Below are 15598 nucleotides of genomic sequence, written 5' to 3' on the forward strand. Positions count from 1 at the left end.
GTGAAAACGTGATCAACGTGAAATTTGTATAATGGAGGTTGTCGTGCGAGTTGCAACAAATCCTAAAACCACTGAACTAAGGGAGCGTTAAGTTATGAAAAATATAACTCTAGGCGCAATTTCTAAGAATTGAATTCTTGATGGCAGAAGTTGTTTGGTTGTGAGTAAGAATTCCCCCGATCCATAAACTAAGAAGTTCGCGTGTATAAGCGCCAAACGCACCCTACTAGAGTAACAGCAAAAATCATCCAACTTTTGCTCTTAGACCTGTTTTTGTCTTGGTTTGAAAACAAGTAAATAAATAAGGCAAAATTCAGCAAAAATCATCAAACTTTTGCTCTTGGAACTGTTTTTGTCTTGGTTTAAAAACAATTAAATAAATAAGAAAACAATTAAAGTGACAGCTGTGGGATTTGAACCCACGCCCTTTCGGACCAGAGCCTAAATCTGGCGCCTTAGACCACTCGGCCAAACTATCATTGATTACTATGGAACGAACGTTTACGTATTTCTACGTAACATTTAGTAAACAAATCTCTTGGTTCAAAGTAGTAATTTCAAATGTTTGGTAGGAGTGGAGGAATTGCCTCATAGAACAGGCACTTATCTAGTTACCTGTATACATCATCAATTACTTATTTTATAACTTCACTAGTTTTCCATAACAAGTTTTGTTTCTGGATAAAAGTGTTATGAGATCAAAATGTGTTAGTCTAATAGTTTGTTTGAAGCAAAAGCAAAAAAAAAGGAAAACAAACGACTGGAAAGCAAGTTTGTAGAGAATCCAATCGAGTTTGTGTTATAGTTCAGTTCATCTTTGTACATATTGTGATAGTGAGACCACCGAAAAAAAAGACCACCACTAATAACTCAACCAATGCCCTCAACACTCGAGTCCGCTTCTAACTCCAGGCTAGCCCGCCCTAAACATTTATTAGGATCCAGGATCCGCCCTAAAAATTTCTTGTCACAAGTCTAAATTATCAAGCACACCGTTTACGTTTAGGGCCGGACCTATATATTTTCTTTTTTTACTACACGGTTTTAAAACTCATTTATATTACAAAAAATGTACAATAATCTACAAATTTCAAAGTTCAACCAATCTAGTAATAATCCCGTATAAGTCAAAAATTTAAAATGCACATTAATGGCTTTCAAACAACAGAGTTGAACTCAAACCTTACTAAAATTACATTTAACAAATAAATCAGACAAATAATTATATTATCATTTTAAAGGAAGAAGTAATAGATATAAGAAGAAACATAATAGTTTTGGTTTTGGAAGTTGTTAAACTATTTGTAATATCATAAATTATTTTTATAATAGATTCAAACAAATATAATATTACCTTTCTTCTAATTTAAAAGTGATTTTTTTGTATATGGAAATGAAAATATTGGCTTTTGAACAAGTGATGGAGAAAGGTTTGAGATTACAAATGTCGACTGTTTTTGGTTTACAAATGTCCGCTCGTATTTTTCTTTTAATGGTGTGGAAGGAAACCTTTAGTTTTAGACTGCATACGGATGTGAATAAAAATATAATTTATAAGAAATAAGTGAGAAAAGAAATTAGAGAATAATAAGTTATGGACTTTGACTAAAAAGGAATAAAGTATTTATTTTTTATTAAAGTGCTACATTGCTTTTTTCTTAAGTGACAAGTTTTGTTATATAAAACAAGTTATTGGGTACCCTTGGGTGTAAGTGATAAATTACAAAGGACAATGTTATTTTAATTGAAAATATTTAACAAAAGAGTTGGACAATTATGGTATGTGTATTTATAGTGAAAGTATAAGGTTAGGGCTTGGTTAACTCCGCCCTATGTTTTAGAATCTTAGGATTTTTGCATTAGTGGTCGGGCGGGCCGGCCCTTCTGGAGGGCTTTATAGGGCTTAAAATTTCGGGTTAGGGTCGTTAGGGCCAAATTCCCACCCCTACTTCTAACTCCAGTAAATTTCTTGCATTAGGTCCAGTAAAATTTCTTGCATTATATCAAGCACACCGTTTACGTTAAAAAAATGTACAACGGGAGAATATGAGGACATCAACCGAAATTTGAAAGGTGGATTAGGCCCGTTCGATGTCTAGGCTCTAGTTTAAGGCTTTAAGCAACATAGCTGTGTTTCTCCCCGTGTTCAGTCAAATACAATCAACTCTAAGGTGGATCCCTCAGTGTTCATCCTGAGGAAGTTGGCCTTTTTTTTCATTTGATTACTTCGTGAATATACTCAAACAGTCATACTAGTATGATGTACGTGCATCTTCACGTGTTTTTTTGCATACCTAATTCATAAATATACAAAAGTATAGAGGCAATTCTACTTAGCTAAAAAATGAATTTATTTTATTTGTTAAAAAATACACATGACACATGTTAGGGCCTATGTGTTTTGGGAAAACTATATTGAATCTGAATGACATATTTGACTTTATTATTAAATTAAATTTACTGAAACTTTTTTATTGGGATTTTTGTAATTTAATCAATAGATTAAAAACAATTCTATTAAAAAAATGGTTAAAGAGTTATATATAAAATAATAGGGTTTCATTATTGGGGACCTAGATGGGGATTGTGATTTTAAAAGAAGTAAAATGACACCTTCGATATGATTCACACAAATTTAGCTCTCCCGAATCAAATTTGTTTCACCAATTTAAGGGTAATGATTCAAAAGGAAACCAATATATGAAACGATGTATCACTAAGGGTGTAATATGGGGCAGGATGGGTCAACCGCGGGTCAAATAGTGATGGGTCGGGGCGGAGCGGGTCTAGGAGATATAAATCCAGTGGTCCCTGATGAGGCGGGGCGGAGAGGGTTGAAGTGTCATGTCTTAGTACCATCACCCGGCCTGTCGGGTCAGCTTACGGGGGCGGGTTTTGGGCGGATCATCCGGGTCGAGTGGAAATTATCATTTTAACCTAATTTCAAAAAAAAAAAAAAAAAAAAAAAAAAAAAAAAAAAAACTTTCTAATTCTACAAGTAATATATTTCCAATTCACAACATAGAGAAAAAAATGGAATCAATCAATGAAAAATAAACAAAAATAAAAAAAAACTTTCAATCAATGAAAAATAAACAAAAATAAAAAAACGTTAACTTGAACCCAAAACCATATTTGCAAATTTGAAACTTCTTTATCGTGATTTACCATTTGTAAATTGATTATTTTCCATAACATGATAAAATGAAGATGAGAGCCAGGATCTATGGTACAAAATACTAAAATATAAACTAAAATAATTCGAAATTAATACAAGGATAAATAATTCATCTTCTCCAAAATTCAAAAGTTGAATTTGAACTTTTGATATTTGTCAAATATTCAAACTTGAATATTTGAAATTGATGTTGAACTCATAAGTTTGTGTTCATATCTCCCAAATTCCTACAAAAGTTAAAAGAAAATATAAACAAAATACAAAAATATTAGACTTGAGTCTTGAAATTGTGCGGGTCAACGGGGTTGGGTTAACAGCTTTTGACACGGTGTAGGTCGGGCGGCTTGACGGATCGGGTTTGAACATAGAACCTACACCCATAGCCCGACTGCGTAAAAACGGTAACGGGGCGGGGGGTCTATTTTCGGGTCGGTGCGGGTTTGGGTGGCGGGTGAAAACTGGGTGCCCTACCGGATGATGGGTCAACGGTTTTTTTTTACACTCCTATGTATCACAGTCAATGTTTACAATTCCGAACAGTGTCAGAATTTTGTCAAATATTTCAGTTTTTTAAGAAAACGAAAAAAACAATGTAGAGTTGAAATATTGATGATTCCAAAATTAGTCGAAATCAAAATATGACATAGGTCGAAATATTATCAATTTCAAATTTCTAGGTTTTTGAAATTCTGAAAATTCCGAAATCACAAACTATGATCACAAACTCACAATAGTGTTCATGATTTCGAATAGAATCTCAAAATCCCACCGGACATTTTAGCCTTTGGCAAAAACGAAACGGAATTGAAATATCAATATTGGGTCGAAAATTGTTAATTTTGAAATATAGTCAGAATGTATACGATTTTCAGTTTTCAACAATTCAACAATTCAGAATTCCGAAAATTTTAAAATCTCAAACTATAGATCACAGTCCAATACTAGAGTTATAAGGGCATCTCCAATGGGGGGTGTAAAATTACACCTCCATCTAGGCTCCACATAAGTGTCATTAGGATTTTACACCTCTAATTGTATATTATTATATAGTCTATAAATATATACACTCTGTATTCCCCAATGGAGAAGTATAAAAAAAAAAAAAAAATAGATTTTAATCTCAGACGTCACTTAAAGTGACGTCCCTCTTTAATTTAAACTGTGCCGTCACTTAAAGTGACGTCCGAGTTAAAAAATAACTTCAGAATTAGAAAGGGACGTTACTTAAAGTGACGTCCGAATTTTTTTTTACTCAGACATTTGCTTGAGTGTCGCCTGGGCTTTTTATTAACTGATAGCGAGAAGGGAATTCTCCACCCTCTCTATCAACTAATACTCTATTACCTACGGTATAACACCCCTATTAGAAAAAGTTTTTTTATATTTGGGGTGTAAAATTTCTACTCTAGATGGTTTACACCCCCCATTGGAGATGCCCTAAGTGGATCTGGTCATTCTGGTGTAATTCTAAATTTCTGATCTGGTGGATGAACACCTGAGCTTAGAAAGATAAAAATAAATAGCGCAACACGACCAACAACTTACAACCAATCAAAGGTCTTAGAAATATGGTTTCATTTGAGAACTGAAATGTATCACAAAAATATTGTTTTCCTCCCTGCATCACAATCAATATGCAGAATATATACATATTGTTCTTCTATTTTGCTTTACCCCTAATGCCTTCACTACCAGATGTATCGGAACATGAAGAAATATTGACATATGACTGGATCCTTGGATACCAACCTTACCAAGTAGAAAACCAATAGGGCCTCCGCCACGCGCAAGCCCGTACCAGTGAGTGGAAGACCTCATTGACAATGGAACTCGAATTTGGAAAATAGTTGCTCTCCACAACATCTTTCTCCCAGATATTGAGAGAGAAATCATGAAAATACCTCTCAGTCACAACGAGTATGTTGACTCCATAAGATGGATGGGGAAAAAAGACGGTGAACTAACAGTGAAGTTTGTGTACAAGTATTTAAGCAAAAGCACAGAAGACAACAACAACCACAATCCAAATTTTTGGAATCACTCGTGGAACCTGGACACAGCAAAAAGTTTCTGGAAAGCCATTTGCAACAACCTTCCCACAAAGAAAAACCTATGGAATAGAAATATAATCCCTTCTGGAATTTGTCTGCACTGTAATAACTAGGTGAAATCTACTATTCATGCACTCTTTCAGTGCAATTTACTCAAACCTGTCTGATATGCTTCTAACTTTTCCATTAGGACAGACCACTGGAATCAAGATACTACCTTTACTTCTATTATCACCACTATTATCGCTAGAATACAAAATAAGACTGAGATAAGAGACATTCTAAGTACTCTTGCTTCTATCATGTTCTCAATATGGACCAGTAGAAATTATCTAATATTTAACAACAGGCACACAAATGCAATTAATATAATCCGTAGAGCTTCAACCTTCATAACTAACAAGAAAGAACCTTATGCTAAAAGCAATTACATAGATAGTTGGCCTGAGATAGAAAATGACTGTCACTACCTCACTACAGATGCCTCTTGGAATAGTAATACTAACTAGGCAGGCCTTGTTTTTTCTATATGAAATAATTTTGGATATTGTATTAGTGCAGGACATGACAGAACCAGTGCCGCTGACCTAGAAGAGGTAGAGGCACGAGCCATCCAAGGAGTAGACTTGTGTCGACGTTTGCAGCTCTAACGTGTCACCATTTTGACGGATTGCAAACACCTAGCTGAAGTCTTCGAGCAAAAAGGAACCAATTTATCTTGGGGAGCTAGATCAATCGCATATGATATTTACTATAGTATCTCTTTGTTTGATTATTGTAATTTCTTTTACATTTGCATAGACTCGAATATTATTGCTAATGTACTCGCGGCTAGGGGACAACAAGCCCCTCCGCATTTTACTTTGAACCCTACTCCGGCAAGGTCGCTGATTACTTTATGTATGGATGTAAGAAACGTAGGAAGCTCTTCCTAGTTTTGGAAGTGTATTCTTTTTATCTATAAAAAAATAATAATAATAAATCACTGATGACTGACAGAGAGAATCCAACATTTTGCTTTACTGTTCAGTCTTTCACTACACAGTGTAACTGATGACTGATGGAGAGCATCCAAGCATTAGTCCAAGTAGGGGTGATAAAAGGGCCGGGCCGGGCTAGCCCGGCCCTCAAACCATAAAAGCCCTCATGATTGGTAGGGTCAAGTCTCCTATTTGATATTGAGGGTATCAGTTTGAAAACTCAGCCCTTAACTCCCTCGGCCCCTCATTTTTGAGGGCCAAATGATTCTAATTATCTTTACTAGTTTACTATTTTTTTTTTTTTTTTTTTTTTTTTTTTTTTTTTATTTGATTTAATGATATGTATATAATTATACAAAACTAATTCTTATATCTTTAGAAAAAATAGATAGAGATGGTGGAAGAGATGATATTCTTAAAATATCTACATTTTTAATACTTAACTATGTTGTTAGGTTGGATTTGTTTTAATGACTTATATACATATCATTAAATCAATTACAAAAAGAAGCATATATTATATTATGTTATAATTTATCCCCTATTGAAAACTAATTTAATAATTTTTTTACAATTTAGATAATTATGTATAATACATAAATATAATGTAAAATAAGAAAAATATGGTTTTCTTTTAGGTTACACAAATATATAGTATAATACATAAATTATCACCTCTATTTTGGGTTTACACAAAATAATCATAATTCACTCTTTTCTTTTTATATTTGAACTCTTTTTTCAAATTACAAAAAATATGATACATAAACTAATTATTAAGCTTGTCGTTTGTAGTGAAAATATTTACCAAATAGGGCTTTACATATATATAATGTAAAAAAATAAAATATATCTTATCGAAAAAAAAAAATATCTTGAGGGCCAAGTCTTTCTTGAGAACTACAGTGTAACATGAGCCCCCCTCAAATCTGTGAGGGGCCAACTTTTGAGGGTTTTGAGCATCAAGGGCCAAATTATCACCCCTAAGTCCAAGTGTCTCACTTAATAAGATCTTGGTTCTTAGCTCTGTTGCATGGATTCACCGTCTTGTCCTGAAAAATGATACATCCATGTCTGTGCCCCAGCCGCATAAATTGCAATTCCTGTCCACGGTTACTGAAGTCTAAAGGTACCATGGACATCTAATTTCGGAAACTAGCTAGGAATCCTAGGATATGATTATGAGTTATGAGCACCATCATTATGAGGGAGGGCATGGGCCGGGCTGATGGCATTCAGTCGGAGAATGTTCCTATGCTTTTGATGGATCAAATGATCAGACCCTTATATATAAAATCGTATTTATTTATGAATATTGATACCTATTTTCAGTTTCAAATAACAATTTCATCCAAAACAGACCTGGGAGCTAACTACTGTTGTAAGCACTACTGAAGGCATCAATAATTCGGTTTTATGAAAATTGAACTAAAGACTAGTCAAAATGACATTGCCTGATGCTTACCAAAAAATACATGAATCCACATGGAATGAACAAGACCAATCTACAGCTTAATAAGTTGTATTGTATTTGATCATTTTGATGTCACAATCATATAAATTCCACTGAAAAGAAAAATATGTATCAATAAAAGAGTTAACATAATTACAAAACAAATTTTACCTTCAAGCTTTGACATAGTTGATATACACTAGCATTCATGTAGTCATGTCCCTCCATCTTACAATTAGAGTTGATTCAATAATCTTACTACCTCAACCATGAAAGGCCTATCTCTAGGTCTTTCACTAGTACAGCAAGCAGCAATCCTAATAAACTCCCTAACTTCAGCCTCCCTCAAATTTTCTCTACTAATAGTTGAATCAATCATCTCAATTTCCTTACCTAATTCAACTTTCCTTTTAGCCCATTCAACGAATCCAACTTCTGTCCCATCCTCCACTTTAATAGGCCAATTCGGCCTCCTCCCCGCTGCAACCTCAATCATCAAAATCCCAAAACTATATACATCCGCTTTAACAGTCGCAGCAGTAACTCCATTCTTATACTCCGGCGGCATATACCCCATCGTGCCCGCAACTTGCGTCGAAACATGTGAATGCGATAATTGAACTTGTCGCGCTAATCCAAAATCAGCAATATGTGCTTCAAAATCAGAATCTAATAAAACATTACTAGCCTTAATATCTCTATGAATAATTGGTGTGTCCAAAGTATGTAAAAAAAACAACCCTCTAGCCACACCTTTAATTATCTTCACTCTTATGTCCCATTTCAATGGTACTATAGAAAAGGACCTTGACTTATTAGACACAGACACTGACACAGAACCCGAACCACACCGAGACATAGCACCATCAAGCGACGTGTCGTGTATCCATTGGTCCAGATTTCCTTTCTCAATAAACTCGTAAATTAACATCCGTTCATCTCCCGAAACACAGTACCCGAGGATTCTAACAAGATTCTTGTGTCGGATTTTATTCTTACCTAAAGTTTCCATTTCTGCCCGAAATTCACGGAACCCCTGAAAAGCGTCTTTGCTTAGTTTTTTACCGCGACTGTTACGCCGTTATTTAGACGCGCTTTGTACACGTACCCGAAACTTCCGTCACCTATAATTCCGTCAGTTGAGAAGTTTCTAGTTGCGATAAGTAGCTCTTGCATCGAGATACGGTTTAATGATGGATCGAACGATGCACTTTCGCTGATTGTTATGGATGTGAGACCACCAGAAGGTGCTGGTGCTGGTGCTGGTGTGGTCCGGGTTTGGGTTTGTGGGTGTTTGGCTTTTTTGCATAGTAGATAGACGATGGCGAAGATTATTGTTACAGCAAAGAAACTAGCTGACGCTGATAGCAGTGCTTGTGCGGTTGGGTTCATGTTCTGGTAGACAGAAAGAAGAGAAGAAGGGCGTTTGAGCTTTGAAGAAAAGAGGAAGGGACTGAAGGTGGGTTTTGGAGTTTCCAACTTTGACTATTGAGCCGCCATTAACGGGGTCGTCGGGTCGACTCGGTTACGAGTCAATGGGGTTAATATATGGTGTGTGTTAGTATATGATGCTACAGGCTTTCAGATTGATGGGAATGCGTGACACGTGTGTTATATATATATGGTGGTTCGCGTTTACTACGTTGATGTCATATACAGAGTGGAAATGTGGAATTTTTCATCTAATATAATAAATAGATTCGGGTGCAGGCTGTCGGACTATCTTTCACGTTTTCTAGAGATTTTAGGCGACTTGCTGATTATTGCCAATCTCAGAAAGTCAATGGAAGACGTGCAATTTTCTTTTACAAGAAGAATACCAAACTGTTTCCACTCAAATAAGAAAGTTGTCAAATGCCAACTTACCAGAAATTATTGAATTTTCATATAGTAATCATGCCAAATGCCAACTTACCAGAAATCCCATTTTAAAGCCATACAGTAAATCATGCCAAGTGATATATGCCACACAATTATACAAGTCTCAGAAGATACTCCCTAAATATTGGAGGGTTGGTACAAATTGCTGCGACAGACTCCTTAATGAATATATGTACATACATACTGAGAAGGTTTTTAAACTTCAGAAAAAGAAATTTGTGTTTTGTAGTTGCCTCGTCCGTTGCTCTGCCACATTCAATGTGTTCTAAGTTTCTAACACATGAAGAGACATTTCAGATGAACCTTTAATTTTCCATATTGTAAGTGCGGATTGTGTGCATATACCATGTTTCTGCTACCTAATTTTTGCTACAGAAAATGAAAATATGAGAAAAAACACGAAAAATACAAGGCCAGTTGAGACGGCGTGGTGCAAGAAAAAAGAAATAACCAGTATTAAGATGAGATTTTTCAAAGCAGTGAAGGTACTTGTTTTGAGACTTCAATTCTCTCGTAGAAGAGCATGCTTGCCTCTGCAGTGAAAACATCTCGTTCTGAAACACTAAATACCTTAGAATCCGAGGCACAAAGCCATTGTGCTGGCTTGCCCTGTCTAACAGAGTCTTCACCATTTGATTCTTCCTTCACTCTCCTATAAACAGTGTAATGTCCAGTTCCAGCTCTTCCGAAGTGCTCCACAACAGAAACAAGTTGGTACATACTATTCTTTGAAGGCACCAAGGGATGAATCTCACGAGTCTCCATCTAAGAAAAAAAGGAAATTAATGAGAACCAGTGGATTCATAAACTTAGGATGTAAAACAGGACCCCAATTTCATCGTTTAAAATTTAATGGGATACCCGTAGTGAAAGTTCACAAAAATGCAAGCCAATATATATATATATTATTTATTTTTAATTTTTTGATAATTAAAATGCAAGCCAATATACATTGACCAACCTTAATATCAGAACGCATAGGTGGTTTTGTGATTTCTGGATGAGATAAGCCTTCAGATTGGAAAACACCAGATTGTGCCTGGAAAGCTTGAGCACGTTTATCATGTAAAGTTCTGTGCAAAGAACCTCCATAGTCTGAAATGACATAGTCTTCTGTAGGTCCATCTGTGTGTTTAAGCATTTGCCACTCCAGCTGCATATCAGAATAATTGTGTCGAGGGATTGGTGATAAATGCTGCTTCACTTGAATCTTTCCGAGATTCTCATTCAAATTTTCTAACCCCAATCCCACTGCATCTTTGGTGAATGGAAAGAGGTCCAAGATCATCGGAAATGAAATATGCCCCTACAATTGTCATAGACAAATTTAAAAAGTATAACCATCCTTGCAATTTTTGGTAAATTAATATTGATCTTGTCTCTCTTTGTAATTTCCTTTGGGGTTTATAGTCACAGTTCTGTTACGACGATAGATACACAAGCTAGATTTATGCAACAATTCATCAGCATAATACTAAAGAGTAAAGATAGATAGTACGTAACGTTTCATGGAAAACTCGAATTTCTGCCCCACTCTTAGGTTCAAGACTAGTATGTACGTAATACATAACAAGGAAATTACATTACCTGGAGTTTGACTGATTCTCCAAACTTATTCACCGAAGCACGTTGTAGTTGAATGCATAGAATCTGTAAGTAGATGGTCATACTGATGGTATGATTGGGGATCAAATTACACATTCACAAATCACAGCTTATCCACTCCTTGGGAAAAACCAGCAAAAGAAAACACTATCAAGATAACGTTTTAGCACATTGGTACTCAAGAAAGGACAGGAAGATGTCAGTTACCCACAGGTTTAGACACTTGGTTCCTACTGAGTATCATTGTATTGTAATATGCAGAGGTGTATCTGATCAGTAAAACCTCGTTTATTTGATGATAAAATAAATTTGTAACTAAAACAATGTAGAATAGAACTATGAGGGGACATGAACGCCTACATGATAACTAAGATGTCCTGACTAGGTTTGCACCCCTCGGCCCACTCATCCTTTGACATAGGGTAAGTGTAACACCCACTAGAAGTCCATAAGGCCTCTTATGTCAAATTACTTGGACAGTAGCAATGTTTCAATGTCAACAGATTATAAATGGTAACTGGACTCCATAATAAGAATGTCCATAGCAGATACCCAGTCTTATCTATTTTCAACACCAATCTCCTGCATATGCACAAAATGATTCCAGGTTTAGCCTAGAGTTGGTATAGATTTTCACAATACATACCTTTGGACAGCGAGTGATGCGTAATTGCTTAATAGCGCATGAGAAACTATTTGACGACAGTATAGCGTCTTGAGGAAAGAGATTTCTGCAGTCACATGAATCTTCCTTGGTACAGCACTTGAGTGATTCAATATGTGTCTGCAAAACATGACAGACCAAAAAATTTAATGTATGATATTTTACTTTATTCTAAGGACGCATGTGTGTGTGTGTGTGTGTGTGCAAGAGCAGTATCTTCCTCTGAGAAAGGACTTCCCTAAACTAGACTACTAGAGAAATACTATACGTCCAATACTTACCTCATTTCCTCCTATAATTGATAAATATTTTATTGCAGAATTATGCCAACACTGGTTGCAGCGGTAATTCTCTATGAGTTCAGCAGCAGTGAACTTCTTAATGCAATCCTCAAGAGAAGATCCCGTTAACTGAAGTTAAAAGGAAAATCAAAAGTGAAATAAATGTCAGATACGAAAATTACCATGAAAGCAATAGAAGTCTAATTGGAACATAAAACATACTGAAGCACTAATGACCAAATCCTGAATGCACATACAATGGAATCACTACCGTCCAACAACGGGGACAAAGGCAAGCTGTGAAAAAACTCAGAACCCATTGAGAGCTGCAGACGCACAAATAGAAAAAGATAAGACAGCAGCAGATGAACAAAGAGGCAATGAAATACGTACTCATATATGCTTTCACAACGGGTTGACTATTCAATGCTACCACACCTTGGTGAATGGTGAATATTTGGACCAAGCATCAGCTTAATTGGACGATTTGAAGTACTGGATCAAAATCTTTATTAAAGGACAATGGCTTTCTTTTCCTGCCCATCTAAAAGACTTCCACAGATTGAACAGTGAGGATTACTTAAAGTAAATTTTCGGTTTAGAGTTCTCAACGGTTATGGACTTATTATATGAATGTGCCTTTTCACAGTTCAGACTTCAGACATCTCCAAGTACCCCAGGTTTTAAACACACAGCAGTAGTTTGTAGGGTGCACATAACTGTATAGGCCACAAACAGATGTATATATTTTTATAGAGGACCCATCTAATGGTAACACCCTTTTGTTTTCGTGACCAAAACCTAACCCATACAATGTTTCTGACATACGCTACACGCCTACACTATTGCTACCATTTTAAAGAGCATTCTTAACATGTATTACAAACTTGCAACCAAAAAACTTATCCTAGCAAAGGTAACTCAGATTTCTGGTCCTCTAAGGACAAAGGCTTATACTTTGCTTAATGTACTTCTTTTACATTTCTCGTTTTAATATAAATTTGATACTTTGGTAAAAGAACACATATTCAGAAGCTAACTTAGATCTGATACGAAGAAGAGAATCCTTCAAGAAGAATAAGGACCTCATATAAATACTTATCAATCAAAAGTATAAAAACGTTTCGAACCTGAGATGAACAGTTCCTACACGCTAAAGCACTGCAAAGGATTCCATCAAACGGGCCAAGTAGGTATTGCTGCCATCTTTGCTGCTCACTTTGGCTTCCCCACACTGGACACGAAAACCGACTGCTTAAGGCAGAGATGTCAGCCAGGGAACAGTAATGTGGAACATAACATTCCAAAAGTTCCTTTCTTAAGGAGGACAAAAGATGATCCAATGCTTCTGCTGCATCCTAAAGTAATATGGAAAGACAGATTAGAAACGATCTCATTCCTCGTTGCATTCTGTTTGTCGACCAAAAATATGTGATTATGTTTAAGAAACAACAAATATGCTAGAAATCCCAATAAAGAAATGACACTTTTGTGTTCAGATAAAAACAAAGTACAGTTTAAGAACTAAAGGATCCTACCTGCTGCCTTGTCAAATTGAAACTAGGAATGTAGTGGTCCATTGCTTGCATTACTCGTCCGGATTCAATACCATTCTTTTATCATGAAGGATGCACAAATCTGCAGTAAATGCAGCCACTCATCAATAATCGGACAAAAAATGCGAAAATACAATTAGTATGTAAACTCCTTAAATATGGTATATAGTCCCACAAAAACTTGTCATAGACTCATAGTTCTTATCTACATCTCTGCGAGTTCTAGCTAAGTGCAGTTTGCTTACAGAACCAAAAATGGACCAATTGCAGCATATGTTGAAGCACTCAAGCACCGCACAAACAAGCAGCAGCAATTTAATGTTTATGTATATAAACTCCAACAGGAGGTTAGTGTTCCTACTGGAAGTACAGGAAGAAATATTTTTTTCCCTTTATGTGTTAAACATGACAACCACACAGTAATACGACTATTTAAAGTTGCCAAAGCATAAAGAGGAGTTTTATTCACTTATCTCTCCAGTGTAGTATATAATGCAACAAAGGGTAGAAAGCTTTCTCTACTTGTTCAATAGCTAAATTCGTTGAAACTTAAAATCATGTACATATAAAACCAAACAATTAGTCAAATGCAAATACACAATTATTAATTCTTACCTCCAAATAAAGAAGCCAAAGCATCAAGAAGAGGCATTTCCTCGACTCCATCTTCTTCGACCACACTCTCAATATATTGATGAAAAGGTTCACAACCAGCCAATGCCTGTAGAATTACATTTAAGAAACAATTGTTTCCAAGATTATGCAAACCAGGTATGAATAGCAACTTTTCTGAAGATCCCCTTGTAAAAAAAATCGATGGAAAGCCAATCCTTGTCTCTTTAATGGCTAATACCAAACCAGCTATTCCTAAAACACTAACTATAATATGGTGTTTAGGAACTGAAGAAAGTATGCCAAGCCCATTGTTCTTTAGTGTTTGTATTAGACTGTATATGTTTACTTCGCCTTCAATCCTCATTTTTTTTTCTCCTCGACCAACTTTTATAACGAAATGTACCTATGATACTCTTTAGTTTTTGCCGAAACTTATTTTGTTAAAATGCCGTACTGTTTGCGTTTTGGTGTATGTAACTTACTGTAGATGGAATTTTGACATTATATATATCGACCTAAGATTTTAAATCTCATTCAACTGCTTTCAATTAGTAAAAGTGGATACTTCTTATGCAAATACATCCAGACTTAGCCTGTTAGGCTGGGTGCAATGGCTCTCCATTCCTTCAAAAGTGGAGGGAGTGGTGGTGGTTTTTGTTCTTTATCTCCATAATACTCTCTATATAGAGAGTAATATTGAGGAATAGAAAGTACATTCCATGCGAGTTGAAATGGCGTGGTTTGTAAAAACCCAGACGGTGCCACTTAAAGTGGCGTGGTTTGTAAAATGTCAAACAGCGCCACTTGAAGTGGTGTGGAATGCATTTTTTTTTAAATTCCGCGCCGGTCGAAGTGGCGTAGAATGGTCCGAACCATTGGACACCAAAATTGACTCTCCATCCTCAAAACACTATTTTTTGGTTGAATGGAAATAGAGGGTGATGCACCATTGGACTTAGCCTTAATCACAACGGCAATCTACCCAACCTGATTAACGTTTGGAAATATACAAAATAAATTAATTGTTGTCAAAGTGAATTAGGAAGATATCATTGAATCCTACGCTCCTTCTAATTTATATCCTTTTGGAAACAAAAAAACGAACCCAAATTATTATCTTTTAGCATATTAAAAGTTATTGGTAGAACAAGCCTCTGCAAATATTTTCTAAGTACTATTCAACCAATTGATGGTCTCCTCGTGTATAACGAAGATTTTTCATAGTTTTGCTCATTTAGGTACAACGCATCAATATATGACGCTGCCCTACAAGGTATACCAACTTTCTACTCTCGTGTAGGGAAAATAGAAAAAATCGATTGAAACCAAACCCT

The 15598-nt window shown here is 35.7% G+C and overlaps 1 protein-coding gene, 1 non-coding gene and 1 pseudogene across 3 annotated transcripts; all 3 read right to left on the bottom strand.

The window, feature by feature from the left end:
• Positions 1-398: 398 nt before the first annotated feature.
• On the bottom strand, positions 399-478 carry TRNAL-UAG (transfer RNA leucine (anticodon UAG)). Its single transcript has one exon. It is a non-coding gene; the product is annotated as a tRNA-Leu (tRNA).
• A 7237-nt stretch (positions 479-7715) lies between these two features.
• LOC147502586 (leucine-rich repeat receptor protein kinase EMS1-like) lies at positions 7716-9529 on the bottom strand (annotated as a pseudogene). The gene has a single exon (XR_015221741.1). The product of XR_015221741.1 is annotated as a leucine-rich repeat receptor protein kinase EMS1-like (transcript).
• Positions 7716-14692, bottom strand: UBP27 (ubiquitin-specific protease 27). The gene is given in 10 exon segments (XM_086607353.1): positions 7716-10308; positions 10505-10849; positions 11131-11193; positions 11795-11932; positions 12094-12222; positions 12351-12419; positions 13224-13451; positions 13632-13690; positions 13693-13731; positions 14265-14692. Coding segments are annotated over 10 exon segments (1728 nt in total). The 5' UTR covers positions 14629-14692; the 3' UTR covers positions 7716-10014.
• Positions 14693-15598: the final 906 nt, after the last annotated feature.

This window comes from Coptis chinensis, chromosome 4 (assembly GCF_015680905.1).
Source record: "Coptis chinensis isolate HL-2020 chromosome 4, ASM1568090v1, whole genome shotgun sequence".
NCBI lineage: Eukaryota > Viridiplantae > Streptophyta > Magnoliopsida > Ranunculales > Ranunculaceae > Coptis > Coptis chinensis.